General features: G+C 52.1%; 1 protein-coding gene across 1 annotated transcript in view; it reads right to left on the reverse strand.

The window, feature by feature from the left end:
* The window catches only part of DLGAP3 (DLG associated protein 3), a 61852-nt gene that overhangs the window by 31641 nt on the left and 3275 nt on the right, over nt 1–26936 (reverse strand). The window contains exons 2-5 of the mRNA XM_069545382.1: nt 8474–8556; nt 5914–7071; nt 1401–1606; nt 999–1071 (exon numbers count right to left, since the gene is read on the reverse strand). Coding sequence (XP_069401483.1) covers nt 999–1071; nt 1401–1606; nt 5914–7020 — 1386 coding nt within the window. The 5' untranslated portion in view covers nt 7021–7071; nt 8474–8556. The remainder of the gene's footprint in view (nt 1–998; nt 1072–1400; nt 1607–5913; nt 7072–8473; nt 8557–26936) is intronic.

The raw sequence follows: 26936 nt of genomic DNA on the forward strand, positions 1-26936 counted from the left end.
AGATGTTGCTGATGGATCAAGTGAAACAAAGAAGGGGTATTAACAAGTAAGTTTAGCAACACAGGCTGGTCTTATGTGAAAAGATGACTGTGCCAGTCAAGATTCCCTGATTCAGGAAATGTAACAAAGAAATGCTGAGAGACAGCAGCAGCAACAATGAGAGCCAAGGAGGAGAGACTTTAGCATTGCTTTTTGCATTGCCTTTTTTTCCCCAGCAAACAGCAAAAATAGCTAACCTTTACCGAGTGCTGGCTCTGTGCCAAGAACACTATTATGATGCCTATTTTTAAATAGGGAGAGTGGGGCTCAAAAAAGTCAAGAAACTTGCCCCAGGTCACTCAGCTGGTAAAGAGTGGAGCTGGAATTCAAACCCACCTCAAGCATTTAATTGCTAAACTGCACTCACTGCCTTCTTTAGTTAAGGGGAAAGTCTATACTTAGGTATAGAACTCACACTTATAAAATACCAGTTTGGGACCAGCTTCCTTGTGTTTGCATATATTTTCTCACTGAACTCCCCAAACCCCTGTGAGATAAGCATCACTACAATTGTCATTTGCACCATGAGGAAACAGAGGCGTTGAGAGGAAAGTATCTTGCCAGTGGTCCCCAGGGTGGAGTGGAGGGGAGAGAGCTCAAGCCCTGATCATCTCTGAGACCGAAGCTCTGCCCTCTTCAGTCTGTGCAGACAGTCCTGCCTTTTACATGGGGCGGGGGAGCTGGAGCAGTCAGACCAGGACAGGGCTCGGGAAGCTCAGAGAACTGACAGTGCCCTTCCAAGTTCATCACTTGGAGGATGCTTAGCGGTTTTTAAGGATGTGACTCTGAGATCCTCAGTCTGATTCAGCTCTGAGAACCCAGGGCATGCTTCCCAGCTCCCCAGGACCAGACCTGTGCTCTCTCCAGGGGCAGATTCCTGATTTTTAAGACCAAGGCTGAGCATGGGAGCGAGTCCTCCTCCCTACCCCTTCCCCCTGGCATGCTGGGCTGCTTCCTACCTGTCCAGTGGTGAGGGAACGGCTGTAGCCAGGAATGGAGCTCCGTGGGTGGATCCGGGGTGGGACACAGCAGCTGGGAAAGGTCAAAATTCCAGATTCAGAATGGGGGTCTGCTAGGAGGTGGGGGAGGGGAATGAGAGCAATGGGGTCCCTGAGTGGGTTCTGTTCCTCAGAAACCCCCAGAATCTCCAGGAGGAGACTCCTGAGTAAAAGGACTGTGCTAAAGAGGCATTCAGATAGGGGCTTTCACAGGCACCCCCTCTTCATACGGGCCAGAGCAAGCCTGCCCAGTTGAACCCTAAGCAGGGAGCCTGACTGGCACCCATGCAATGCACACCTCCTGCAGGCACCCAGCAGCAGCTTCCTGCCCCCTCCCCATCCCCCAGCTCTCCCTGTCCTTACTTGATCCGGGCCTGGTCCACACTGGAGGAACGGCGAGTGGTGAAGCGCCGGGCGACCGCTTTGGGAGATGTCTTGGGGCTGCCGTCTGAGTCTCCGCTCTCCTCATCCCCCATGGCTTTGATGTAGCTGCCGCTCCGCATCCTGCGGCAGGGGATCTCCCCGTCCTTGCCCCCAGTGGGGTAACCCCCCCAGTCATCTTGCGGCACCTGCAGGGACAAGGGGCCTCAAGTACCTACTAAATCGGGAAGCCGGGACCCTCTTTCTTCACTGCCAGTGGGAGATACACAGCCTTGGCTCAAGCAAACCACGCTCAGGAATATGTCAAGCCAGATCAGGTGAGGTCTCCCCTACAGGACATGCCTCTTCATCCTCCATGGGCCTTCTGCTACTTAACTGAGGGCCATCTAAAGAGTCTAAGGCTCCCACGATAGGTACCAAGAGGTTGAAGCTCAGAGGCCAAAGTGACCTATGTCAATCTCACCCCTAGTAGTAAGGCAGCCCCTGACATCAGTCACCTTTCACCCCTCCTTCTCCTTCATCCTCTTAACGTGCTTACATCCCAAATCCTCTGATGTCCCCCTCCCTTCTGTGAAGAGCCACAGGAGTGACATCAGTTTGTGTGTCAGAAAGAGCACTTCAAGAGTCCAAACAGAGGTTGGATTGTGGAGAGCCAGGAGCAGGGCAGGGGCTCAAGTGGTGAGAGGGAGACCAATTAAGAGGCTGATGCTGTTATCCAGGCAAGAGATGATGAGCCCTAAATTAAGACAATGACAATGAGGGGGAAGAGAAGATGGAAATGAGAGGTGTTCAGGAGCATCAGTGAGCCTGATTAGACATGGGAGGTGAGGGGGCGGGGAGGAGTCGTGGAGGACCGGGAGGCTGCCGGCTGAGGACCTGGGGGATGGTGGCATTGCTCACTGAGCCACAAAATCCCAGAGAAACAGATTTGGGGGAAAGGTGATAGGTTCAGGGTTGAGCATCTTGAGCTGGCAAAGAACTGTGGAGCAGGTGGTTGAGTGTTTGGTTCTGGAGTTCAGTGGAGAGATCTGAGCTGGAGGCAGACATGGGGGAGTCATGGGTGGCAGCTGAATCCATAGGAGTGAATGAAACAGCCCAGAGGAAAGAAGAAAGAGAGGTGGGCAGGAATCCACTGACATTTAAAAGGGGGACTGCGAAGAAAGGGAGAGGAGCCTATGAAGTCACCTGAAAAGGAGTGGGCAGATGGGTGGGAGAGAAGTCAGGAGAACGCCCTGTCACGGAAACAGGAGACATTTCCAGAATAGAAGGAGTTGATAATGTCAAATGCCACAGTGCATGCTAAGGTTAGCGGTTTGGGCTGGGGAGTTAGAACCATATTCAAATTCTGGCCCCATCACTTGCTAGCTGTATAAATGTGAGCAAAGTTGGTTAAACTCCACCACAGTTTCCTCATCTGTGAGCTGGTAATGATAATTACGCCTGCATCACAGCACTGGTGGAAACAATAAACGAACCAACAGAGAGTAAGGGTTCGAAGTTAACTATCATAAGTGAGCATTGAGAGATACCTTTAAGGAGGGCTCTCAGGAGGCCATTGGTGACCACTGCCAGGACATTTCAGAGGCCAGGAGTGTGGAAGTCAGTCCAGTAAAGGGGCAAATGAAAGGAAATGGTGGAGTCTATGCTCTAAGAACTTGGAAATGAATGGGAGACAGGAAGGAGATGGAAGAGGGTATGGGGTTAAGTAAAGTAGTTTGGTTTTTTTTTTAGGATGAGAGCGATCTGGCCATGTTTGCAGGATGAGGGAAAGTCAGTAAAGAGAAAGATAGTCTTTAAATGTGGGGAGGAAGCAGGGACAGTTCATGGATGGAAGGGATCCTGGGGAGATGGGCTCGAGCCCTATAGAGGGGTCACTGTGGGATGCGTGGTCCTTGTTTCATCTCTGAGCCAAGAAGGAAGGGGATGATGGGGGCTGGGGATCTTGATGAGTCTGCAGGTGGGTGAGGGAGTCCGTAATGGTTGGCCTATGCCCGTTGAAAAGAACAGGCTAAGTGGGGGTGGGGGTCAGGGTTCGGGGAGAGCATAGCGTTCCAGAGAGGAACAGAGACTCTAGGTGAGGCTAGATGAGAGGCCAGAGATCAGTGTAAGAACAGGGACTCAGGGATGGGTGGGCCCCATGAAGGAGCCCTCGGTGGGAGGACAGGGCTGAGTGGGGGGCTGGGCTCAATCAAACGGGAACACAGGGAGGAGATGAGGCTCCATGAAGGAACAAGGGCTCCAAGTGAGAAGGGGGGTTCTGGAAGAAGTTTGCGGGAGACCTGAATCTAGTGGGAGAATAGAGTCTCAACAAAAGGGCTGGGCAACCAACCAAGACACCTGGGCTGATGCGGCCAGCTTCCCCTGCTTTTGTTCCAGGGGAGTACAGGTTGTCTGGAGAGTTTCTACAGCCCTTTGTTCTCTGCCAAACAGGCTCAGACTTCCCAGTCCTCAGATCCCCTGGAACCCCAGCCCCTGATTGATAAGGCCTCCCCTTCCCCATACTCTACAGAGAGCAGCCACAGGCAGGCAGAGGGAGGTGGCAGGCCAGCCAGGACACGCTCTGCCACACTGCAGGGTTCCCACTCCATGGCCACTGCAGAGCTGCCGGCTCCTCTGCAGGACGCTGTGAGGTGCATGTTAAAAAGGAAGCCCCCAGGGAGGTCAGGGCAGCCCTGGAGAAGCAGCAGGGAGCAGCAGAGTGGAGGCAAGTCTCCAGGGATGGCAGAAGAAGGGTTGGTGTTCTCTCCTGAGCCCTTTCTTCTGGACCCTTCAATTCCCAGTTTAGAGAACCTTCCTACCTAGGGAGAGGGCAGTGCAAGACCAATCCTGAATCCTAGAAGTCTCCAGTCTCCCCTTCTGTCTCTCGCCCCTTTCTGCTTCCACTATGGCCCTTGAGCTTTAGCAAGTTCCCCACCCAGGAGAGCCCTAACATGTGAACAACTTACCCAAAAGGCCAGTGATACCCAAAGGACACGTGCAAGCTCAATTCTCCATGCCTCTGAACACGCTGCAGCCTCTTCCTGGAACACTCAGTCCTGGAAACACTGCACGCGACTAACTCCAACTTGTCCACTGCGCCTCTGTTCAGGGGACACTCTTCCTAGAAGCTGCTCTGAGCAGCCCCTGGCCACCACCACCCAAGTGGGTGAGGTGTCTCCTCTGGGCTCCCAAGGTTCCCAAGGCTCTCTCCTCTCGCCGCTTCCCTGCACTCTCTGTGTGTGCTGTGCTTAGTTGCTCAGTCATGCCAACTCTTTGCCACCCCATGTACTATAGCCTGCTAGGCTCCTCTGTTCATGGGGATTCTCCAGGCAAGAATACTGGAGTGGGTTGCCATGCCCTCCTCCAGGGGATCTTCCCGAGCCAGGGACTGAACTCAGGTCACCTTCATTGCAGGAAGATTCTTTACCATCTGAGCCACCTGGGAAGCTACCTTGTCTATCCCACTGTTAAACTGTGAACTCCTCCAGGCAGCATCTGTGTCTGCATCTTTGCATTCACAGCACCCAGGGAACACTCATAGAATGAATGGATGTCGATTAAGTATGTGAAATGTGGGTTTGGGGGATAAGTCTACTGGACTTCTAGAACTTGTCTAGACTCTTTCTCCTCCAACTATAGGAGGGCTCACACATCAGGGGATGTGGGAGAGGAGCAAGAGACAGAGAAGAGGAAGGTGGATGGCAGGAAGAGTCCCTAACCCCATCTCTATAGGATGATGGAGAGGGGACAGTGAGGGATGGACCAAGGCTCCCTAAGAAGAAGGGGTCAGAGCTCCCAGCCTCACCTGCAGACACCATAGAGGTGGTGAAAGAGGACAGGGACAGTGTGTCAGTTATCAGCTGCACCATCCACTCCCAGGAAGCCCTAGCCCGCTGCTGGGTCTGGAGCTCAGACCTCAGTGTGCGCCCCAGCCCAGCAAAACCCACAGGACAGGTTCCCCGGCTCTTCCACAGCCTCGTGGGTGTCCCACCGCAGGTTCCCCAGAATGACAATACCATCAGAGGCACATTCTGGAAATAACTGACCTTCATATCCAAACACTATCTGGACCACCCAGATTTGGGCTGAAAAAGGTCTGGAGAAGGCCTGGGGGCAAGACAGCTGCTTTCCAACTGCTGACCTCCAATCTTGGGGAAGCACAAGCAGGCAGCCCCGCTCTGTCCTGTTCACTGCTCACCCTCAACCTCATTCTGCCTCCAGCCTCACAAGACAGAGGCCGGCACAGCTTGTCCTAAACAGCAGGTAGAGGAAAAGTCTTCCTGGCACTGACATACGACATCAAAATAGAAGGGCCCCTTTACTGCACAAATGGGGAAACTGAGGCTCCCCAAGGGGTTCAAGGTGTTACAAGAGAGTGAGGCAGGGGAGAACCCGCTGCCTCCAGACCCGTCATCATGGGAAGAGCTGGCTCCCATCCAACCCCTTCCACAGCCTCCGGGGCAACAACACTGGTGAGGGCTGAGGATCCTGTTCCCCACCCCCACCAAAGCCTCACCTGCAGATAGTGATAAGTCCTGGCTTTGGCCTTAGCCTCCGGCCCCAGGAGCCCCTTGCTGGGCCCAGCCCCTGGGTATCCATCCCGGCCCTGGCTGACCATCATGGTATGCCAGGCACTTCGCTTGACCGATTGTCCATCCAGTGACATGGACATGCCAGTGCAGGCAAGACAGCGGCCTTCCGACCCCCCCGAGCGCCCCTTGAAGCTCAAGTCCCGGTAGGACCCATCCGGAGCCTCCAGGCAGAAGGGACCCCCGGGCTCCCCAGGGGGCCGCCCACCGGCCAGGAAGCCGCTGTCACTGTCCAAGTTGTCATCGGAGCTCCACCAGCCCGCGGCCTTGGCCTGGTGCCGGCCATCCCCCTTGCGGTCCTTGCTCTTACTCCTCTTGCCATGCCGGGACTGGTGGTGGTGGTGGTGGTGGTGGTGATGGTGGTGGTGGGAGGCGTGGGGGCCTCCAGAGCTCGGGCCTGGGTAGCTGTCTCCCCCGGAGCCACCTCTCCCCTCGGCCTTGGGCCCGTTGTAGTCCCGCTTCCCTGGAGCCTCCAGAGAGTGGGACTTGGCGAACAGCTTCTGCACGGAGTGGACCAGGTGCCGGATGCGGCTGGGGCTCTCGCTGCGGGCCTCGGGGGCAGCGCCAGACCCCGGCCCGGGCCCGGGCCCGGCCCCCGCCGGCCCCCGCTGGTATGGCAGCGTGTGGAAGCCATCCTGTTGAACCGGCAGCTGCTTTTCAAACTGGTCCAGCAGTGTGGGAGGCAGGCGGGGGGCACCCTTGCCCTGCGGGTGGCCCACACAGTCTTCACAGGTGTCGAAGGGGCCCTGGCCGGGGTACATCCTGGGGAAGGTGCTGCTACCCCCCCCAACCCCGGCCCCTCCTGGCCCTCCCTCGGGGCCTATGGATGGCCCCTCACTCAGGCTCAGGGGCCCTTCAGGAGAAAGGTGTCCCAGGCCAGCTCTTGGGGCACAGAAGCGGGGCTCGGTGGAGAAGGCCTCCCCGGAGCCCACCAGGTACGGGGCCCTGGCAGCAGGGCCCACGTCCATATGCTGCTGGTCGGCAAAGCGGGCTGGGCGGGGATGGCTGCCTCGGTCGCCATGGTAACCCCTCATGGCCTCAGCAAGGGCTCTTCATAGCGCTGGGGGCCAGGCCCCAGGAACCTCCTGGGAAAATAGGGAGCAATGGGATTAGGATCGAACAACAGGCCACTTGACCTGAAACTTTTATCAGGTATTCTTAGAACTGCTTAGGTAATGCATATCAGTTCATTGTGGTTAATTGTATTGTCCTTAAGGGCTTAAAAGTCATATAGACAAAGACACTCACAAGGGCACAAAATAATATCACCATTCATCAAATGCTGCAAAGATGATAAATACTTATTCCCAAGAGAAAATGTCCTCAACCAAATGGTTTTTTAAAAAATCTTAGGTAACCAAAAGTAAAAAGATACCAATACAAACATAAAAACAATAGTCAAACATACGAGCCATTATGTGAACTAGCTTCTAACAAGCTGGTGTGAGGCAAACTGAGCCAGCGCCACACCTGTGTCCCATCCCTACCCAATTCCCCTGCTATGAAGAGCCAGGGCTCTGGATCACAGCTCCCAGAAGCAATAACCAAAGAGAACGTTGGACCCAAATCTACATATCCATCACGATTCTGTAGGATAACCCCTCCCCTTCCTTCCACACCCAGTTCCTTCCATCTGGCTGGAGGCTCATTCTCCCTCCCCTCCAGGGCTGAGACAGGAAGGGATAACCTGAGATGACTCCTCCCTCCTCTTCTGGGTTCCAAATACTCACTGATGAAATTCCCCCCGTGCCTTTTACCGCCACCCCCATTCCAGTGGAGGAGAGGTCATGAAGAAAGGAGAAACGTAAAAGAGGAATGCTGGCTATTTAGGCAGCATCTGAATCCTAAACTGGGGTTAGAACCCAGGAGTTCCTCCTCCCAGGAACAGTGGGCTGGCAGGGCAAGGAGGTGATGGAGGGAAAGCGTTGGAACCAGTGGCCCTGGCCCCCAGCCCAGGCTTGCCAAGGCTACAGGACAGAGAGGTCAGCTCTCAGCAAGAACTGCCTCCAATCAGGACTCCAGAGCTGCCAGGACAGGAGCTGCAGCAGGAGGGAGTGCCAGCAGGAGGGACGGGGACCAAGGAGCTGGCAGACGGCGCCCTCCCTCATCCCAGACCAGGCTCCTGGGCCATCTGCTGACTGTGAGGAGATGACAGCCTCAAAGACCCCAGACAGCAGCACCTCCAAGGCTCACCCGCCCTTCCCCCCACCATGGCCTCCCCATACCCACCATGGTTCAAGCTTTTTCCAGACCCCATTCACAGTTCATCTCTGAGGACTTGCCATGTACTGGGCACTGTGCATACTCAATGCTCTCTAATCCCCCTGAAATCCTATGTGTAGATGTTACCCACATCTGCCCATGAGAAAATAGCTCAAAATGGTAAGGTCACAAAGCCGGTAAGTGGGTGAGTCACTTTGCATCAAGATTCAAACCCAGGTTATTTTGACTTGAGAACCCTATCCCCCAGACTCTCCTACCACTCACCATCTGGGGTGTCCCATCCTTGGTGTCAGGATCTCCACCGCCAGGCAGAATCCTAACTTCAGGAGGCTCAGGACCACTGGCTCCTAAACGGAAAGAAAAGGGTGGTAAGCAAAGAGGAAAAGAGATTCTCCCGGAGTCCTCAGAGGACTGGTCTCTGGCCTTCACAGTTTCCCTGCCCAACCCCCCAAGCCAGGACTGATTGGATCCCCCATGATGCAGAGCCTCTGGACCCCCAGGGAAATGAAGTTGGCTTAATTATGCAAACGCATGCAAATAAGCTTACAGGTTGGACTACCTCCAACTGCAGGTGTCTGTGTGATCTGTCCGTGGTGCTGAGCCTCTGCATTTTCATTGCCCTCAAATATGATTCCATTCCACAAATATTTGTTGAGCAGCTACCATACCAAGACTCAGAGTGAGACATGAACAGAGGTGATTTTAGAGTGGTCCCTGTCATTAAGAGGCTTATAGTCTAACAGGGGGACCAACCTTTCACATGAGAGGGTTATTTTAGGTCCCTGTATTTTTGCATAAGCTGCTCCATCCTCCTAGAATCTACTTTCATCCACCCCCCAACACATTCCCCTGGCTAACACTTATTCAGATTAAGCTCCACCTTCCTTTGAAGACTTTTCTGGGTTATGCCTCTCTATTGCGTTTTTAGAATACCCTGGGTTCCCCCATGAAAGCAACTATCGCATTGCACTGAAATTGTCTGTTTCAGCTTCTGTCTCCCCAAGTAGAATCCGGTCTTCTGCAGAGTAGGAACCAAATTCTATTTATCACTGGATCTCCAGCACTCAGCTCGGGGCTTTGCCCAGAGATGGTACTTAACAAGTGTTCACTAAGTAGATGAATAAATGACTGTGCAGGAAAGAGGTTCCAAAATGTTAGGCCAGTTAAGATGAGGGCAAGAGCAGATCCAATAGAGGGAAACTGAGGACGACTTCCCAGAGAAGAGTGTGCTTGAGATGGAGAACAACATGGCTGTGTGTCAGGGAGATGGAATTCCCAGCGAAGGCAAGAACATGTACAAAGGCAGAAGAGGTGGGCAAATAAGCAATTTTGAGGGGTGGGATGAGAGAGTTCCAGCAGACATTTGGGGTTTGGAAAACACTAGGAAGAGATGGGGGAGAGAGAGTCAGAAAGGAAGACGACTCTGAAGTTTGCAGCAGCCGTGACTGGAAGACTAATGATGCCATTATTAGACACAGGGATGTCAGGAAGAAGAGCTAGCTTTGCAGGCATGATTAATAGTAGTGGAAGAGACACAGTCAGACCACAAGAAGAACTTCCTGACCCTGAGGGATGTGAGACAATGAGGAAGATTGTGAAGTCTCCTGGGAATCTTCCATAGAGGGGAGGGTAGGACCTGTCCAGCCTCTGGCCCACCCTATGGCCTGAGCTGGAGAGGCTGTTGGTTACCCTGCCTGGAGGGGAACTGGGGTAACCTTACAGATATCAACTGCCTATCTCCAGATGACAATTATTCTCCACCTTTACCCCTCTCTGGGGAAGCAGAGAGGACTTCAGACCAAAATGGCCTCTCAAATAGTTATTGGAAAAGCACCTAGAAGCATCTCTCCACCTTGGAAAGATGCTTTGATAGCTTGGTCTTTCATCCATGGCGCAGTCCTCCTCCTCCTGCCCCAACCAGGACCCATGTCTGAGACTCACAGCACAAAAGGCCAGTTTGGCAGAAACCCAGACCACCCGGTTTGCTTCATCTGTGGCCACATCAAGCCTGGGAATGTCCACACCAATGGTTTGGACATCCCCAGGTTTTCCCACGTCCCCCACCACTACACAGGTGCTGCTGCCAGCCACTGAGCCTTCATCAAGATCTTATCAAACTCAGTCTCTCTAGCATTGATCCCAGAGGAGGGCATGGCAACCTACTCCGGTATTTCTGCTGGAGAATCCCATGGACAGAGGAGCCTGGCAGGCTCTAGTCCACAGGGTTGCAAAGAGTTGAACACAACTGAAGCGACTCAGCACATACGCATGCACCATGCTCCCCCAGCTTTAGTCTCAGAGGAGATGTGCCCCTGTGTTTATTCCTCTCCAGATAAAGCACTCCCAGGGTAGTGCTCCCTTTGTCCTACAGGGTAGTACTTGCTAGTGGAGAAAAGCACAAACCCTGACACCCCAAACCCTCAGGCCACCCGGAGACCTGGTGACCCACCCTCTCGAAGCCTAATGATACCTGCTCACCTATCTCCAAGGATTTTAGTATCAAGTGATACAACGTACATGAAACCACACTATAAACTCTAAAGATTACGCAATATAGTCCCCCATGTGAAGCCCTCATTCTGGATTTGCAAAATCCCCCATGTCCAAACACTACACAATACAATCAAATTCAGATTACTGGGGGAAAAGGAAGCTATCCGATTTCTGGATCTCTTAAAGAGACGATTTAATTGATATAGATTTAATTATATAAACTTCCTCCTATATCTCATGATTACCATCACATTCCTTCTGCTGCCTCCCCATTACTAAACATAATCAATAAGAAGGAAAAACAAGCAAGGAGGGGACTAATAATTCAATCCATCACCATGTCCTATGGATTTTGTTTCCTAAAAATAGATCTGCCCACTTATTTCCATATCTACCAAATCACTGTCGGCTGACTGGCCAAAACTCATTCTCAATCTCCTTTCCCCTTTCCCAGACTCCCTTGTACCTAGAAGTCACATGATTCACATTTAGATAATAATATATACATAAAAAAATCTGATGAGAGTCTCTGGGAAAGATTTTGCCTTTATAATACAAGGGGCAGGACTTGCCAGTACCATTCTTCCTTTCTTTTCAGCTTGAATACAATCACGATGCCTGGAGCCAGGGCAGCTGTCTTGCCACCATGAGAGCGAGGCATAGAGAATCACAGAAATGCCGGCCCTGGAGTCACTGAGCCAGGAAACCAACAGAAGCAGTTGCCTTCCTCCAGGCCTAAACGCAGGAAGGAATAAAGTCCTCTTTATTTAAACCACTGTTGGCCAGATTTTCTGTATTTGCAGCAGAAAGTGCTGCTAACTAATCCAACTACCTCAGAACAGCATCTCCTGCCTGGATGTCTGCATAAGCCTCCTAAATGGTCTCCCTGTCTCCATTCTTACCCAGTTCCCCTCCAAATGGTCGTTTGGAAACACAAATCTGATCATGTCACTTCCCTGCTTAAAACTCTTCACTGGCTTATTGATGTTCTTAGGATAAAATGCCTTAACCCATCCAACAAGGCCTGCAGGCTCTGGCCCTTCCTGGGCTTCCAAAATCCTCTCACAACACGCTCCCTCCTTGCTTCCTCTGCTCCAGCCAGGCTGGTCTTTTGCAGTCCCACAATCCCTCCCATCAAGGGGCCTATTTCCCTCCCATCTGGAAAGCTTTTCCCACCTACCTCTGCCTTGCTAACTCCTACACACCCTTCAGATCTCAGCCCAGTTGTTGCTTCCTCAGGGAAGCTTCCTCTGGCCTCCCTGACTAGGTCAGATCCCCCTGCTGTTTGCTCTCAAGGCACTGTGTGCCTCTATAGCTCTTCTATCATTACCATTTTCAATTTGTGTGATTCAGAAATTGTCTGTCTCTCCCATTAGAAGGTAAGCTCCATGAAAGTGCAGGAATTCCATCTACCTTATTCACTGCATTATCTCCCCCATTCCTAGAACAATGCTTGGCAGATGGCATGTGTTGGAAAAGAACAAGATCCCTTCACTTATGACATTTTAACTGCCTCCTTGGAAAAGTCCCTGATGCTGGGAAAGACTGCAGGCAAAAGGAGAAGGGGGCGGCAGAGGATGAGATGGGTTAGATGGGATCACCGATTCAATGGGCACGAATTTGAGCAAACTCCAGAAGATGGAGGAGGACAGGGGAGCCTGGCGTACTGCAGTCCATGGGGTCACAAAGAGTCGGAAGTGACTGAGCGACTGAACAGCAACAGAAATGCCAAGGGATAGATATTACCCCGCCCTGCAATTTGCAGGAGAAGACACTGAGGCTGGGAGGGCCTGACAGACAGTCCCAAGGCTACACAGCCGGTGGCAAACCCAGAAGTGAAACCCAGCGTAGCCTCACTTCAAAGGCCTTAGCTTTTCTCCTTCCCACACTGCTGCCCAGGGAAGCCAAACTGATTAAACACCATTCTGAAGGAAGGCAGTAATGGATTTGTTTTTTGTTTTTTGTTTTTTTTTTAAAGAGAAACACAAAACTAAGAACCTCACACATACCACACACTTCAGAGGTAACCAGAGTGTGGTTTAGCCCTTTCCCCTGTGTAAGTACTGGATTTGTCCCAAGTCCAAGGTCAGAAGAGTAGAGAATAGAGGAGGCTCCTTGAAGCCCTCGGACAACTCTGGGCGCTGGTGTTACTTTCCCCTGTTATATGGCACCAAGCCATCTACCTACTTCCCCAGGACACAGCGAGCTGCCCAGGGGGTGAACCTCTGGGCCCAGGGAAGCAGCCACTCTTGCGATCGCCTGTGACTGGCTGGGAAATAGGGGGGTGAAGGAGGCTAGGAGGGTGCCGCGTGTGACACGCTCTCCGATGCAACTCACATCTTTCTGGCATTGGAAGAAGTGGCACACATGCCGTCACCAAGAAATTACCCAATTTAGCACCAACTGCACAATCCAGCAATTAGTTTCTTAAACCGGAACTTGCTGGGGCTGCCAGGCTGGCGGGGTTGTTGTTACAAATCTCACTGGGAAACCAGCTGTGTAATTCGCCAGGAGGTTGTCACTGCCCCAAGCAATTACCTTCCAGAAAAAGAATAGAAAATGGAGGAAGGAAAAGGGCTGCAGAGGAAAAGAGTCACGGTGCTTTCCTTTCCTCTCCCCCCGGGCCCTGCTTGGTCAAGACAGCTGACTTTCCTTTCTTGAGACCTAGGTGACTCCCAGATTCCCTGCATCAAAGTAGTTCCTGGTATAGCCTCTGCTGTCAGACTCTCTGGGTTCAAATCCCTTTCCGTTCACTTGCTAGCTGTATGTACCTGGGCAGGTGGTTCGCCTCGCTCAGCCTATTTTCTCTTTGTACAATTAGAGTTATCAGAAAGCTATGAAGGCTGTGAGGGTCAACCAGGTAAAGCATATAATACTGTGCCTGGGACGTGGTGAATCCTCAATAAAGGAGCGATAGGTATTTGTATTTTCATTTTTATGACTTTCTCCGTGGGTTTACAGTGTGACCTTGAGTAGGTCACTTAATCTCTCTGGGACAACTGTATAAGACCAAAGGTATTCTACAGGAAAAAAAAAAAAAAACAGTTCTGAGACTTCCCTGGTGGTCTAGTGACTAAGATTCCTCACTTCCAATGCAGGTGGCCCAGGTTCGATCCCTGGTCAGGGAACTAGATCCCACATGTCACAAGTAAGAGTTCGCATGCTGCAACTAAAAAAGCTCCGCATGCCGCAAGTAAGACCTCGTGCAGTCAAATAAATAAATACATATTAAAACAGAAAAAGGCAGTTCTTACTCAAAATCATCCACACCTGCACACTCAAGGATCAAGGAGCCTTTGACAAAGGCCAGTGTCTCAGAGGTGAACACAAAGTGATGATTTGGGTTAAAAATTTCAAAAAAGCAAGTATTAACTGCATCACGCCTTCCCCCAAGACGCTGTCTGGAAGAGGTACATACTGGACATGATGGTCCAGATGGCAGCAAAGGGTACAGTTGCTCTCTGGCTGGGGATCAGCCTTCTCTAGTCCCCTCACACTGAGCCTCTGAGGTCATCCCCATACCAGTTCCAATACGGCAGAACTTACAGCAACTGAGGCCTGGAACTCTGCTCGCTGCTGTAGGCCTGGGCTCCTCCATGGCTGTGGGTGGAGGACCTCAGGGCTTTCCCTTCCTGTTCCCCTTCCCTGGGTCAGCCTAACCAGAGTGGCCAGGAGTCTGCCTCAGTTTCCCTTTCCAGTCCTCCTCCCCCGTATCTTGACAGCAGCTTGGAGGCTGAGGCTGTTTTGTCCACTGTGAAGGGGCCAGCTACTGGGGAGCCCTGACACAGAGCCTCTGACCTGTATCCCATGCTCACTGATGGGCCTGCCTCCTCTGGCCTCCACCTTCTCCTGCATGCAGGGCTGTCGGAGCCCCCTTGACCATTTCAGCACTGGCTCTGTTCAGCTCTCTTGGGCAGGATCTCTGCCGTTGGTCAGCTTTCCTCACCCCTGGCCTCTCTTCACCTCGCTACCCAGACTTGCCGCTGAAGACTCAGCATGCCTTCTGCCCAACCTCCACCCTTCGGACCCGAGACAAACATTCTCTTCCCCTCACTGCCCCAAAAAGTGGAAAGAAGGAAGGGTGAACAGAATACGAGGGAGGGTTGGGATATTTTTCATTCACTTTTATTACTTTATTTAATGAACTCCTCCTGGGGGGTTAGGGTAGGAATTTTACAGAAAATGGGCTTACTGCTCCCAAACACTTGTGCCACAGGAAGATCCAAAGGCTAAATCCATCTCCTGACCCACCACCGGCCGGCGCTCAGCCTGTGAATAACCCATACTACCTATAATCTCTTTGAAAATCCCACCTCAGGGGGCTTTATACTTGATGTTCTCTCTGCTGGAACACTCTGCCCCAGATATTCCCATGGCTTCCTCTGTCTGATCTTTCAGGTCTCAGCTCAGAGAAGCCTTCCCTGACCACTCACTAGCTGAAGTCGAGCTCCCTCCCCCAGGAACGCTCTACGTCACCTGTTTTCATTGCCTTCACAGGGCTATCGCTCTTTGAAATTATTTTCTTTATCTAGCCCATGTTTATAGTATGTCTCCCCATAGCAGAATATAAGCCCCAGGGCGGCGGGGACTGTGCCTGTCATGTGCTGTGGCACTCTGAGTGTCTAGAACAATGCCCAGCATGCACAGGTGTTCAGAAAGTATCACGTGTATGGCTGCACGTCTTCACTTTCCACTCCACTCCTGTGCCCAACAGCCCATAGACAGCACCTCCGCTCCTTTCCCCCTAAGGGCTCTGGAGAGCCTCTGGAGGGTGTGGTATTAGGAATCCCACCACCAAATCCAGCCCTGCTCATCATGTTTATCTAGCCCTTCTCAACTGGCAGGTAAGGATGGTCCTTTTTCAGCCCCATCTGGGGCTCTCCAGATGTGCCCCTTTCGCCTTCAAGGAAGGCAGTGAGGGGGAAGAGGAATGGGGTGGGGGAAGTTACCCTCCCAACACTGCAGAGCAGGAGGAGAGACCACAAGGAAGGGAATATCCCAGCTCCAAATAGCTCTCTTTCTCCAGACAATCTGGGCTCCAGCTTCTCTCCCAGCAGATGCCATGTGGCCAAGAGGTGCCAGAAGCAAAGTTCAGGCTTTTTCAGGGCTGTCAAAGGCAATAAGCGATACGGTTCAGGCTGCTCAGGCTCACACCTCACCCCCTAGCTGCAGCCATGGTCAACTGCTTTGGGCCCATTCTTTCCTTTTTGTCAACTGATCAGTCCTCAGGAGGGTCTGCCTGCCCATGCTCCCCCTTCTACCTGCCTGTTTTGGGGAAGACATCCCAGGCCACCACTGAGAGACAGACCACCAGGATTAGAATCCTACAGGACCCTGGTCAGGGATAGCTAGCGAGAGAGCCTGTGGGTCCTGGGCCTCCTGGGTCTACCGGTTACCAGACGTGAAGCCTTAAGTCTCTGGACCTCTCTCTCTAGTTCAGTGTCTTCACTTTTCAAATGCGAGCAAGCATGGGTCCAATCTCACCACGATGTCATGAGTATTAAGGTCATGCAGGTGAAACAGCGCAGCGCTGAGGGTTAGCTCCTGACAACCAGGGAGAAACGGTGAGAACCAGTGAGATCTGGAAGCAGGGCCTTTGAGAGGACTTCTCAGTCTCCGGCAGAGGCTGGAGCCACACCTGACTCAGATCTGGGTCAGAAGTCCAAAACCGAAAGCTCACTTGTTTCACGTTTCACCCAGGACCTTCTGCTTGCCTGGCTTCTTTTTCAAGACCTCCCACCCCCGGAGATGCTAATGACAGCAGAGCAGCCCCAGTGGTCAAAGGTGATGGCATCTGAGGGAACTAGAGGCCCCTGATCTGTAGACCCCAGCAATCCCTGCAGCCAGGGCTGGTGGTCTCTCTTCCAGCTCCAAGGATCTGGGAGGGCAAGTCCAGAGTGACGTTTTGCTGGGCATTGCAAAGACAACCATCTGCTTCCAACCATTTTCTCTCAGCCTACCTGCATGACCATGAGTCTCAATTCTGTCATCTGTAGAGCAGGGCTAACAAAACCTACCTCCTAGGTTGCAGCAATGAGTAGCCAAGTTGATCTGTCCAAGGCAACTAGCACATATGTTTCCAAATGTTGGCTACTTCTGACTTTAGCACCTTAGTGTCTTCTTTTATTTGTACGTGTTTGGTGGAACTTGGGCGATTGCTTCCCTGGGCTCCAGAATGCTACCAGCCTTGAGCCTGCTATCAGAAAACAACAGGCAGAATCCCCCGTCTATGGCAAGGGTCCACTGGGCAGCAGTTTCTCAGCCAGGTCAGGCCTGTGGCCTGTCCTACTCCCTGGCCCATGGGTCTTGTTCCCTCATGAAGCCCACCTCCTGGGCTAGCACACTGCCCTGCAGGCTCTCTATGTGGGTTAGGACACGGGCTGCCTGCTGTCTTCTCCAGGCCTCTCCCACAGAGGAGTCAAGCACAGAGCTGGGCCCCATGAGGGCTGGCTGGTTGGTTAACAGCCAGGTTCATGTGGTGGCACCTCTCACCTCTCAGCTGTGTCTGGTCCTCCCCCAGCATCCAGGGTATCTTAACCCTCTGCTCTCTTCTCTAGATTTCTGGGCTTAGCAGAGCCAGGACCACAACAGGAGAGAGAATGGGGACAGGAGTCAGCACAGACTGTAGGATTCTTCCATATGGAAAGCCTGTCCCCCCACCTTTGCCTCCGATGTGGTTCAGGCATCCTCTCTTCCAAGAAACTTCACCTAAGCTTGCCCACCTCCTCAACCCCAGGGCATACCTTCTCTAAGGTCCCATACTTCAACACAGTAGGATAAAAATGTGTTTGCAGGGTGTGAGCTCCTTAAAAACCAGGATCCATCTGCTTTATCTCTGTAAACAAAACCTGGCATAGACTAGATGCTCAATAAGTTCAGGTTAGTAATTGAGCCATCGAGAAGTGATACCCATCTGCTGGGGCATAGAAATCAGGTGAGAAATGGGAGAAGGCATGAGGGAAACGACTCCCTGCAGCTGGACCAGAACTCTGCAGCAGGCAAGGCTGGTCCAGTGTGATGTGGGTTTCCTGAAGAGCTGGGAGTATCCTGTCCAGGGAGGCATATAAGCGGAGATTGGAGAACCACCTTGGAGGATGGTATAGGATCCATCGAAGCACAGAACACATTTCAGATCTCACAACCTCTGGCGCCTTTCAACTCCAAAGCCTAAGGCTCAGCTCACTGAATGCCTGCAACTGAGCAGGCACCGTGTCAAGTGCGAAGTGTACTTTTTCGTGTAGTCCTCAAAACCATCCTTTGCAGTAGGTGCCATTATCACTCCCATTTTACAGATGAGGAGACTGAGGCTGAGAAATGTAAAAACTGCCCAAAGTCACACAGGTGGCAGAGGATTTGAATATGGATCTGGTCCTGGCCTGACACTCTCAACCACTAGGAGAGCAAGCCCTGGCACATCTGAAGGAGCCTCTCTCTGGCCAAACTGGTCTGATGAGATCACCAAGTGGACTCCCAGTGTGCCCTGACTCATCACTCAGCCTCAGGAAATCTCCACCCTTGCCATCCCTCCCCTTGCACATGGGCATCCATGGCCCCAAGAATGTTTATTCACAATTTAACACATGTGTTCTCCAGAGGAAGCTTACACAGCCATGCAGACTCATCCAACACAACTCACATGGCATCTGTCCTCAAATAACTAGTCACCGTCACATAATGTGCACACACACATACAGACTTGTTCCCACAAGGGTTCACACATGTGCATTTTCACCCAAAGGACATGGATGCTCGTGCACATGGAAGCTACAGACACAAAACCTCACATACATCTTCACATGTTTATCCCCATACAACAGATACCCATGTTCATCTCACATCGCTTAAGCACCCATGTCTGCTCAATGTCATACATCAAATCCTCCCCCAACAAGAACTTTATCCATTGTTCCCAGATCTAATACTGGGCCCAGGTGAGCAATGGTGCTGCCTCCCTCTGGGGTTGGCCAGGCAGCCCTAAGATGGGGAGATGGCTCAGCCTGCCTGTGATGGATGGAATTAATCTACTGAGCTGGAGAAACTAAATAATTAAATCCCTAATCACCCTCCAAGCCAGCCCAAGCCAATATAGCTGAGGGAGGGAGGGGGCTCTCAGGCCCAGACCAATATCCTAGAGAGGAGGAGGGGCTTGGGAAGAGAGGCCTAGACAGAACCCTCTAGGAGGGTTCTTTGGAAGGCAGACAAGCAGCCATGGTTCTCCAGGGCTGCCAGCCCTCCCTTTCCACGTGAAAATGGAGCAGCTTGGGAAGATGCCCCACCAGCACCCACTCATACAGAATGAGAGGTGGGGTACCATCTTCCTTTCACCAGCCCCAGAGCCCTTCCTGTCTCTCCAGGGTGTGGGTCTTAGGAGAGTAAGGGGATGGGGGGCAGAACATTCAAAGTGCCCAGGACTAGCATCATCCATGGCGATCAACTGCCCAAAGGGGCACTGATGCAGAATCAGTCAGGCCCCAGCCACCCCTGGAAGAGGCCCTTCCCCAGCCTGGCGCAGAGGGCCAGGAAGGGCCCTCCACACAGGTGCGGCCTGCTTCCCTGGAAGAGGGGCCAGCACGTGACTAACAGGCTGAGGAAGGAGCAGAGGCCTGGGCAGGGGGGCTCAGGGAACGAGCCTGGGAACAGGCCCCAGTCTGATTGGCTGAAAAGTGGGTCATTTTCCTTTTGAAAAATAGGGAGAAAATGGAGAAGTAGGTCGGGCTCTCAGCCCCTCAGCCCCAGGCACCATCCCTTGTGGGGTGGGGCGAGAAGGAGAGGTCGGCACCTCCCAAAGCCCCCCGTCTCCCCAAGGACCCCACTGGGGCCCCTGGTACAGGAGGCCAAGGTCATCATCACTCAGGACGCCCAAGGACATGCACCTTCTGAGGCCAGGCCGAGAGCACAAGTCTCACCTGCCCTGGGGGCCCTGGGCCCAACTGGAGGGGTGGGGGGGGGGGGGCTCAGGCACGCAGGACCTAGAGGAGCCCCCTCCCATCCTCCTGTCTGTGTGGTGCCTCCTCGCCTCTCTTCTCCCTTTCTTCAACGTCCACGTGGGCAGAGTCGTTGCCATGACACCGCGGGCAGGTGGGCGGCTCTGGCTGCTGTCTCGGCCCAACCCCCATGCTCAGAGCCCAGGTGGGAGGGGAGCGGCGGCAGCGCCCCCGCCCCTGGTCCAGCGGCGAGCAGAGATTGGCAGAAGGCCCCTGTCACACACCCCAGAAGCCCGACGGGTCTCTAGCTCTTGGAAAGAAAGCAACCCAGATGCAGGTTTGGGGGTCTCGGGGAGGAGCTCTCAAAGAGGACTTGAGGCCTTCATCCCCGCCCATCCCCGGCCCCTCGGAGTCAGGGGGCGGCGCCGGAGGGGCTGACCCACAGCCCCCACCTCTTCCTCCGTTTCTCACCCGCCGGCCTCCAAGCTTCCCCCAGGTTCTAAGTTTCCGTCGCTTCAGCCTAGACGCCGAATGGTCCTACCTGAGAGCTAACCTCAGTGCCTCTTTCTGCAACGCAAGCTCAAGTCTCCGTGCTCTCTCCTTAGAGAGGAAATCAGACCAAGCTGAGACTCTCAGAGAGACTCCTCCCCTACCACCAAACCCCAGTCTGTCCTAGAAATTGGGTCTCCATTCCTTGGGTGTCCCCAAATCCCTGAACTCGCACACCCTGGGGCAGAGGGGAACCACTCACTCCGGAGTCCATGCCTCCGGTCACGGCTGCCACCCTACTAGGAGAAAGGGCCAGAGAGGAGCAAGGGAGAGGAGGAGGGCCGCTGAAAGATCGGGGCTACCCAGTGGATGCCCTCTGAGGATGCTGTCCTGCCTGCCACCACATCTGGCCTCAGGAAGTCTGGGCCTGGCCAAAGGTTGCTGCCTCTGAGCACCCCTCTCAGGGTCCATGTGCCTCCCCCACGTGTCTCTAAGTCTCTGTGACTCTGACTTCTGAAGACCCTTTCCACTGCTCAGGACCCAGGACGCTGCCCTTGCTTGCTGAGGCAGAAGCCCTGCATCACTGACCAAATGGAACCTGCCTGGCAGTCCTTTGAGCCGGTTGACAGAGGTAGGCGGATGTGTGGAGAGCATCAGCCAGGGTTAGCTGGAGGATGTCCAGCTTGTCACTCGGTGCTCATGGCATCCATACCATATTAACATATAAAGACATCTTTACTTTCTTCCTTAGCTTCCTTTGACTAAGACAGTAGATGTGACTGGCTAAACTATGTGTGTACACGTGGGCCTGTGTGTGCATCCATGCGTGTGTTGTGTACACTGTATCTCCCTTTCGCCACCTCCACTCCTGATGTTCTCCATCAGGCCACCCTCATCCTAAATTTCCACCAAAGCTCTTCCAGCGGGCTCCTAACTGGTCTCCCCACCTTGTATCTTGGCCCAGCCCCATCCACTCTCCTCACTGCCTGCCACTGTGATGTACCTAAGGTCTGTACGTAGTGAGTGCCTCTGAGCCAGGCACTTCTCGGAACACAGTGCGTGCCAGAGCAACACCAGATCTCTTTCTGCTCCATTTTCATGAAGTTTATATCCTAGTGGAAAAGGAGATGCTGAGCAAATGCATGAAATAATGGAGGTGGTAAGTGCTGAAATTTTTTTTTTGAGGTGAGAGGACAGCATGACAAGGGGGCTATTTAGGATAGACTGTGGGGGAGGCCTCTCCAAAAAAGTGACTTTTGAGCGAAGACTTGAATCAAGTGAAGGAGTAAGTCACGCGGGTACCTGGGGGGAGAGCACTTCAGGCTGAGGGGAAAGCAGCAGCCCAGAGATGAGGCTGTGCTCAGCTCAGCGTCTTTGTGGAACCGAAAGGAAGCACTTGCAGGGAAGGAACTTGCAATCAGGGAGGTCACTGGAGGCTACTTTACACACAGCACTTCTGTCACTCAGGGCCTACCAAGCAAGCACTCAGGATTTCACTCTGAAATGGAAAGCCATGGGAAAGGCATGATTCTGCTTCCCCACTGGCTCAGACGGTGAAGAATCTGCCGGCAATGCAGGAGACCTGGGTTCAATCCCTGGGTCAGGAAGATCCCCTGGAGAAGGGAATAGCTATCCACTCCAGTAGTCTTGCCTGGAGAATCCCATGGACAGAGAGGAGCCTGGCAGGCCACAGTCTATGGGGTCGTATAGAATCCAACATTAATGAGCAACTAACATTATCTTAGGCTGGCTACTTTCATGGGAAAGCTCTCTGGAGGAGGGGCTGGCAAGGGAGGAGGTAGGGAGACCAGTTGGGACATTTCCTATCACTGAAACACCACAGACCGCCCCCCTTAGCCCCCATGAATACATCTGTCCTCCTGCTTTCCTGAACAATCTCCTTACTTGGATCCAGGTCTAGATTGTAAGTTACCTGAGGTCAAGGACCATCCCCAGTGTCCGGCACAGTACATGGCATGAGATAGACATTGGCTGAACGAGTGGGTGAATCAGGGGAGGCACATATGATAGAAGAGGGACTCTTCGTAAGCTGTTGTTAACCTGGGTGAGTGAGGTCATGGGTTGCCATCAGGCCAATATTAGGACACACGTGCATGTTAATTTGCTCCAATCATGCTTTACTGTTTGCGACCCAATGGACTGCAGCCCACCAGGCTCTTCTGTCCATGGTATTCCCCAGGCAAGAGTACTGAAGTAAGTTGCCATGCCCTTGTCCAGGGAATCTTCCTGACCCAGGGATCGAACCTGCACCTCTTATATCACCTGAATTCTTTGTTACTAGCACCACCTGGGAAGCCCAATTGTAGCAAATGCCTACATATTTAGTAAATGCATACATATTTTGCATACTCTGTCTATATACATATGAGCGTTAGCATCTATGTTTATATTAACAAATCCCTCTTTGGGTAGGTATATTCCTGTAGATTTTTTCATATGTACACATTAGAAAGTGCATTTATGTTGAGTTATGCATATTAAGGCAAAGACAAGTGATGTACATGTGTGCACAGGCTGATACACACACGTGGACCTCCATAAAATCCCTGCCCCTTTCATCCACTGAGCCCAGACTGTCCTGTTTGATTCTTGAAACCTCAGTAGTAATGTTAATGTTCAAGCTCTCAAACTCTTTCCCCATATACACTCCTGGGCACCATAGCATTTGATCAGCCTTGAGCTCAGCTCCCTTACTCAGCTGTCCCCAAGGCCTAAACAGGTTTCTCCTTTGCAAACTCCCTTCATATGGATGGTGTGGGGAAGAGTGAGGCCCCATGAAAGATAATCTGAGAGGCCTCAAGGAGCCTGATTTTTGGAGAAGAGCTACAGGCATCAGAGTGGATCGAGTTCAAGCCTGTGTGAAAACAACTTTTGAACGGCCCCAGTGTTTAGCCAGAATCTCTCTCTTTCATCCTTTCTGTCACATCTATTTACGCGGTGACAACTTATATACATATATTCATATGCTGTTCATTCATGTGCTGCCACGTACATGCTCACATGCATACTTACGTTCACATATACATATGTTTGAGTGAGCACCCCACCCCCCCAACAGGTTTAATTAGGTAATTGCCTTTATAGTCACATGAATACCTAGATGCATACGTAGAGTGCTACATATCTATACACATGTGTCCATGCAAACTCACAAATGTGTTTGTACACATTCATACAGCACTCTCACACTTATGTATGGGCATGTACAAAGTCACATACACACTCACAGGCAGAAACATACGGGCACAGGCACCGGAAGAGCAGAGACACCCAGCCTCTCCTCCGGCTTTTCTATCCTATGCACAAAGCCGGAAGTCCCTCTTCTCTCCAAGTGACACCACAAGCTTGCATTTGCTCTCGCCTCTTGCCAGTCTCCCAGTTCTTTCTGGAAAGTTGTTCCTATTATCAATAAGATATGCCCCACTCCTGGACATACTCCATTTCTACCCACTCAGAGAGAAAAAAAATGTCATTCCAAAAAAGGGCTTTGTTATCCCCTTGTCTCATGCCTGGAATAATCAGTAGTTCCACAGACAACCTGGGAGGCAGGGAACATGAAGCTAGTGTACCCAGACTAGGAGCACCTTTCTCCACCCAAAAGGCAGCCCCCACTCCCATATATCTAAAACTTTTTAATTCTAAAAGGGGAAATGAAGGGAAAGTATTAAGGCCAGGATTCTTCCTCGCAGCCCCTCTGGGTATGGTCCACAGCTCCCAGATTCCAAAACAGCTATTGGGGCAGAGAAAAGAACAGTACAAACATTGTCTCTGGGCACTAAAACTTCTTGGGATGCCTCTCTTCTTCCCTAAAGGGCAGCTTCATGATGTCCAGTGAAACCCTCCCACCCCTGGAGGCTTAGAAATGTAAAGAGTGGGGGTAACCTGGGCTCACAAGATTAAAAGAAGCAACCAGAGCAGGAGCTGGTTAGGGAGCAGGGAAGCAAACTGAAGACCCCTCCCAGCAGGAAAGCAGCTGCTGGAACACTAGATCGTGAATGTAGCAAGACTCTCCAAGGGGCCCCGGAGAAGGGGGTGGACATCCAACATTCCATGTGGGGGTGGAGGGGTGACTGCTTCAGGCAGTAGCAGCAGCTCCAAAGTAAAGTCTTATCAAAGCTGTTATGTAACCAAGAGAGCTGAGTAGAGCACAAACACCTCCCCTCCCCAAACAGGCACCCACACCCACACCCACCACCTCCCAGCACCCACAGCACAGGAAAACTCAGCTCCTCCCAAGCAACAGAGAAGAATCATCTTGACGAGTTGCATGAAAAGCATGATGGGGGAGGGGCTCCTTATTAACCAGAAGTCACATCTGGAACGGTTAGAACTGGTTCCATTTGGGGTCCCTAACTACCTCCCCTTTTTTCTTGAACTCCCTGCCACACCCATTTTTTGCCCAGCATCCAGAAACTTTCTCCTTCCTCTCCCCTCAAGAAGGATGCCATTTGAATATTTGATTGTTCTCCTGGGGATGGGAGGTGAAGCTGCCATCATCCACTCTTGCCTGTTGTTCCCCCTCCCAGTCTCATCTGCATGTCCTGACATTTGGCTCTCATCCCCCTGGGATGACAAGAGAAGGGACCCAGAGAAATAAATCCTTGCTCTATTCCCTTCAGATTTACAAAGATGGAGCGTAAGAACCCAGAAACTGAGATGATCCTGACCCTAAGTGAGTGGGGAAAAGATTTACAAAGAAGCTGAGGATTGAAATCCAGAACCCCAACCCCCCAATTTGAGTAGTTTTTTTTCTCCCCCATATTTCCCTCTTTTCCCATTGCCCCATCACTAGTAGCCTCCTCCTTCTCTGCTCCATGGCACTGAACAACCCCACCCACTCCTTGAGTCCTTTGCTTGGAAACCTTCCTCCCCAACAAAAGTCTCTCTCAAATGCTGCTCTGAGCTGTGGCTGGGCTGGGCAAAACATGAGACAGGCTTGCAGAGTATTTCACTGCCTGTTTCCTGAATTCAAAAGTATGATGGGCAGGGGTATGCTACATGGTATAATTACCCAGAACTCCTGAGCTCTACCCAACCCAGTCCTAAACTGGCAAAACTTGAACCCTCTTAATTCAGATCTGCCTTGAGCCTGAATTTCTGGGACCCAGTAGGAGAAAGGCTGATGCCAGTACCCCCAAGCTTATTGTGCTAAAAACTATCCAGAGAAGAGAGCTCACAGCAGAAACATCATCATCTTTCCATACCCGCACACTAACCATATGGTAGTTTAGAAAGGGGAGGAGGAACTGAAACAGGAAAAGAGGGGTCCCTTCCCAAATACTATTAAGAACAGTGAGGCCTAAGGCCAGAAGAAGGACCCCAAAATCTATCTGTCCATTCAAGGACTCTGTCCTTGGAAAGTGGGTCATTTGGAAGAATTTTTCCAGTGAGCCCTCAACTCTGCCCATCACCGGTCCCTCAATGCAGCCCCATTCAATACTCAGGACAGTTCCAAAGCAGCAAATCCTATCGAGTCAAATTCAGCACCTGGGACAGCTCCCAGCCACTCTGCGGCCCCACTGCCAGAAAGGCAGGATGCCAGAAACGAAAGGCTTACCCCACTATACACCCTCTTTAGTACAGAAGCCCCTCTCCCCTGCCCCTCCCACACTCGCTCCCATCCACCGGAGGCACCTGGTACTCCTCCTTTCTCTCTGTGTCCAAAGAAAGAAAAGAAACCCAGACACGAGACTTCCCTGAGTGAGCCTAGAGAGAGGACCCCACCCACCTCCTTTCAGCCCTGAGCCTCTCAACGGCACTCACAGCTGGTTCTAAAACCACTTTCCTTCTCAACCACCACCCCAAAAAATAAAAGAAATACTCACGTGGGGGCTCCCAGCCCTGCAGGCAGATGTGGTGGGGGGAGGCAGAGACAGGTAGCTCCCCACACCCTGTTCTGAGCCCCCTTTCTGAAAGAGCCAGCTCCCATCTGGACTGGGGGGAGGAAAGACATGTGGAAGCACTGAGTGAGGGGAGGGGAGAAAGAAGAGGGGAGGAGGCAAGAGCGGGGGACTGCAGGGTGGGGATGTCGGGATAGGGGCGAGGGAATCCTTTTTAATTTCATTCTCTCCCCATGTCTACATCAGCCCTGCAGGCTCAGCTCTTTAATATTTACACACAGGAAGAGGAGAGGATGAGAAAGAACAGAGAGTGAGGGGGGCAGGGGATACCTGAGCTCAAAGGGGATAGAGGCAGGAGCCTTGGAGAGCTGGGTGCTCACACCATCCCCAGGTCATTTCCATTCTGAGCTCTTGACTGGAAGGAAGAAGGAACTCTGGGACCATTCTGTCCCTTTGTTAACAAGACACTTTGAAACAGCATCAGAAAAAGATCAGATCCCCACCCACATACCTGGACACCCCCACAAACCCAGATTTCTTGGGTGCCTTATGTTCAGATGGTAGAGGCAGTATTCATGCACAAGCATGTTCTGATGCTTGGAGGCATGTTTGCATGTGGGCTGCTGTGTAAAGGCACATGAACATGTCAGCTAGCATGTACAGGTTTCTACAAGTATGTTTTCAATATATGCACATGTAACAGCCCCTGCAATCATATGCAAACTTATATAATCAAATGTGTAAACCAGTCCCCAAGCAACCTCCCCACAGGTCCCCAGCTACAGCCCCAAGGACAAGGCCACCCACCTCCCCAGACTCCCTTATTCACAGTCCCCTCCCTCAAAGCCTCACTTTTTCTTTCTGTGACATGGGGAGAAGGGATGGTGGGAAGGCATGCTGCATTTGAGCCCAGGGACTTGACAAGTTATTAGCAACGATGAGCTGGCAGCTCGTTACCAT

The sequence above is a fragment of the Ovis canadensis genome, chromosome 1, assembly GCF_042477335.2.
Source record: "Ovis canadensis isolate MfBH-ARS-UI-01 breed Bighorn chromosome 1, ARS-UI_OviCan_v2, whole genome shotgun sequence".
Taxonomy (NCBI): Eukaryota; Metazoa; Chordata; class Mammalia; order Artiodactyla; family Bovidae; genus Ovis; species Ovis canadensis.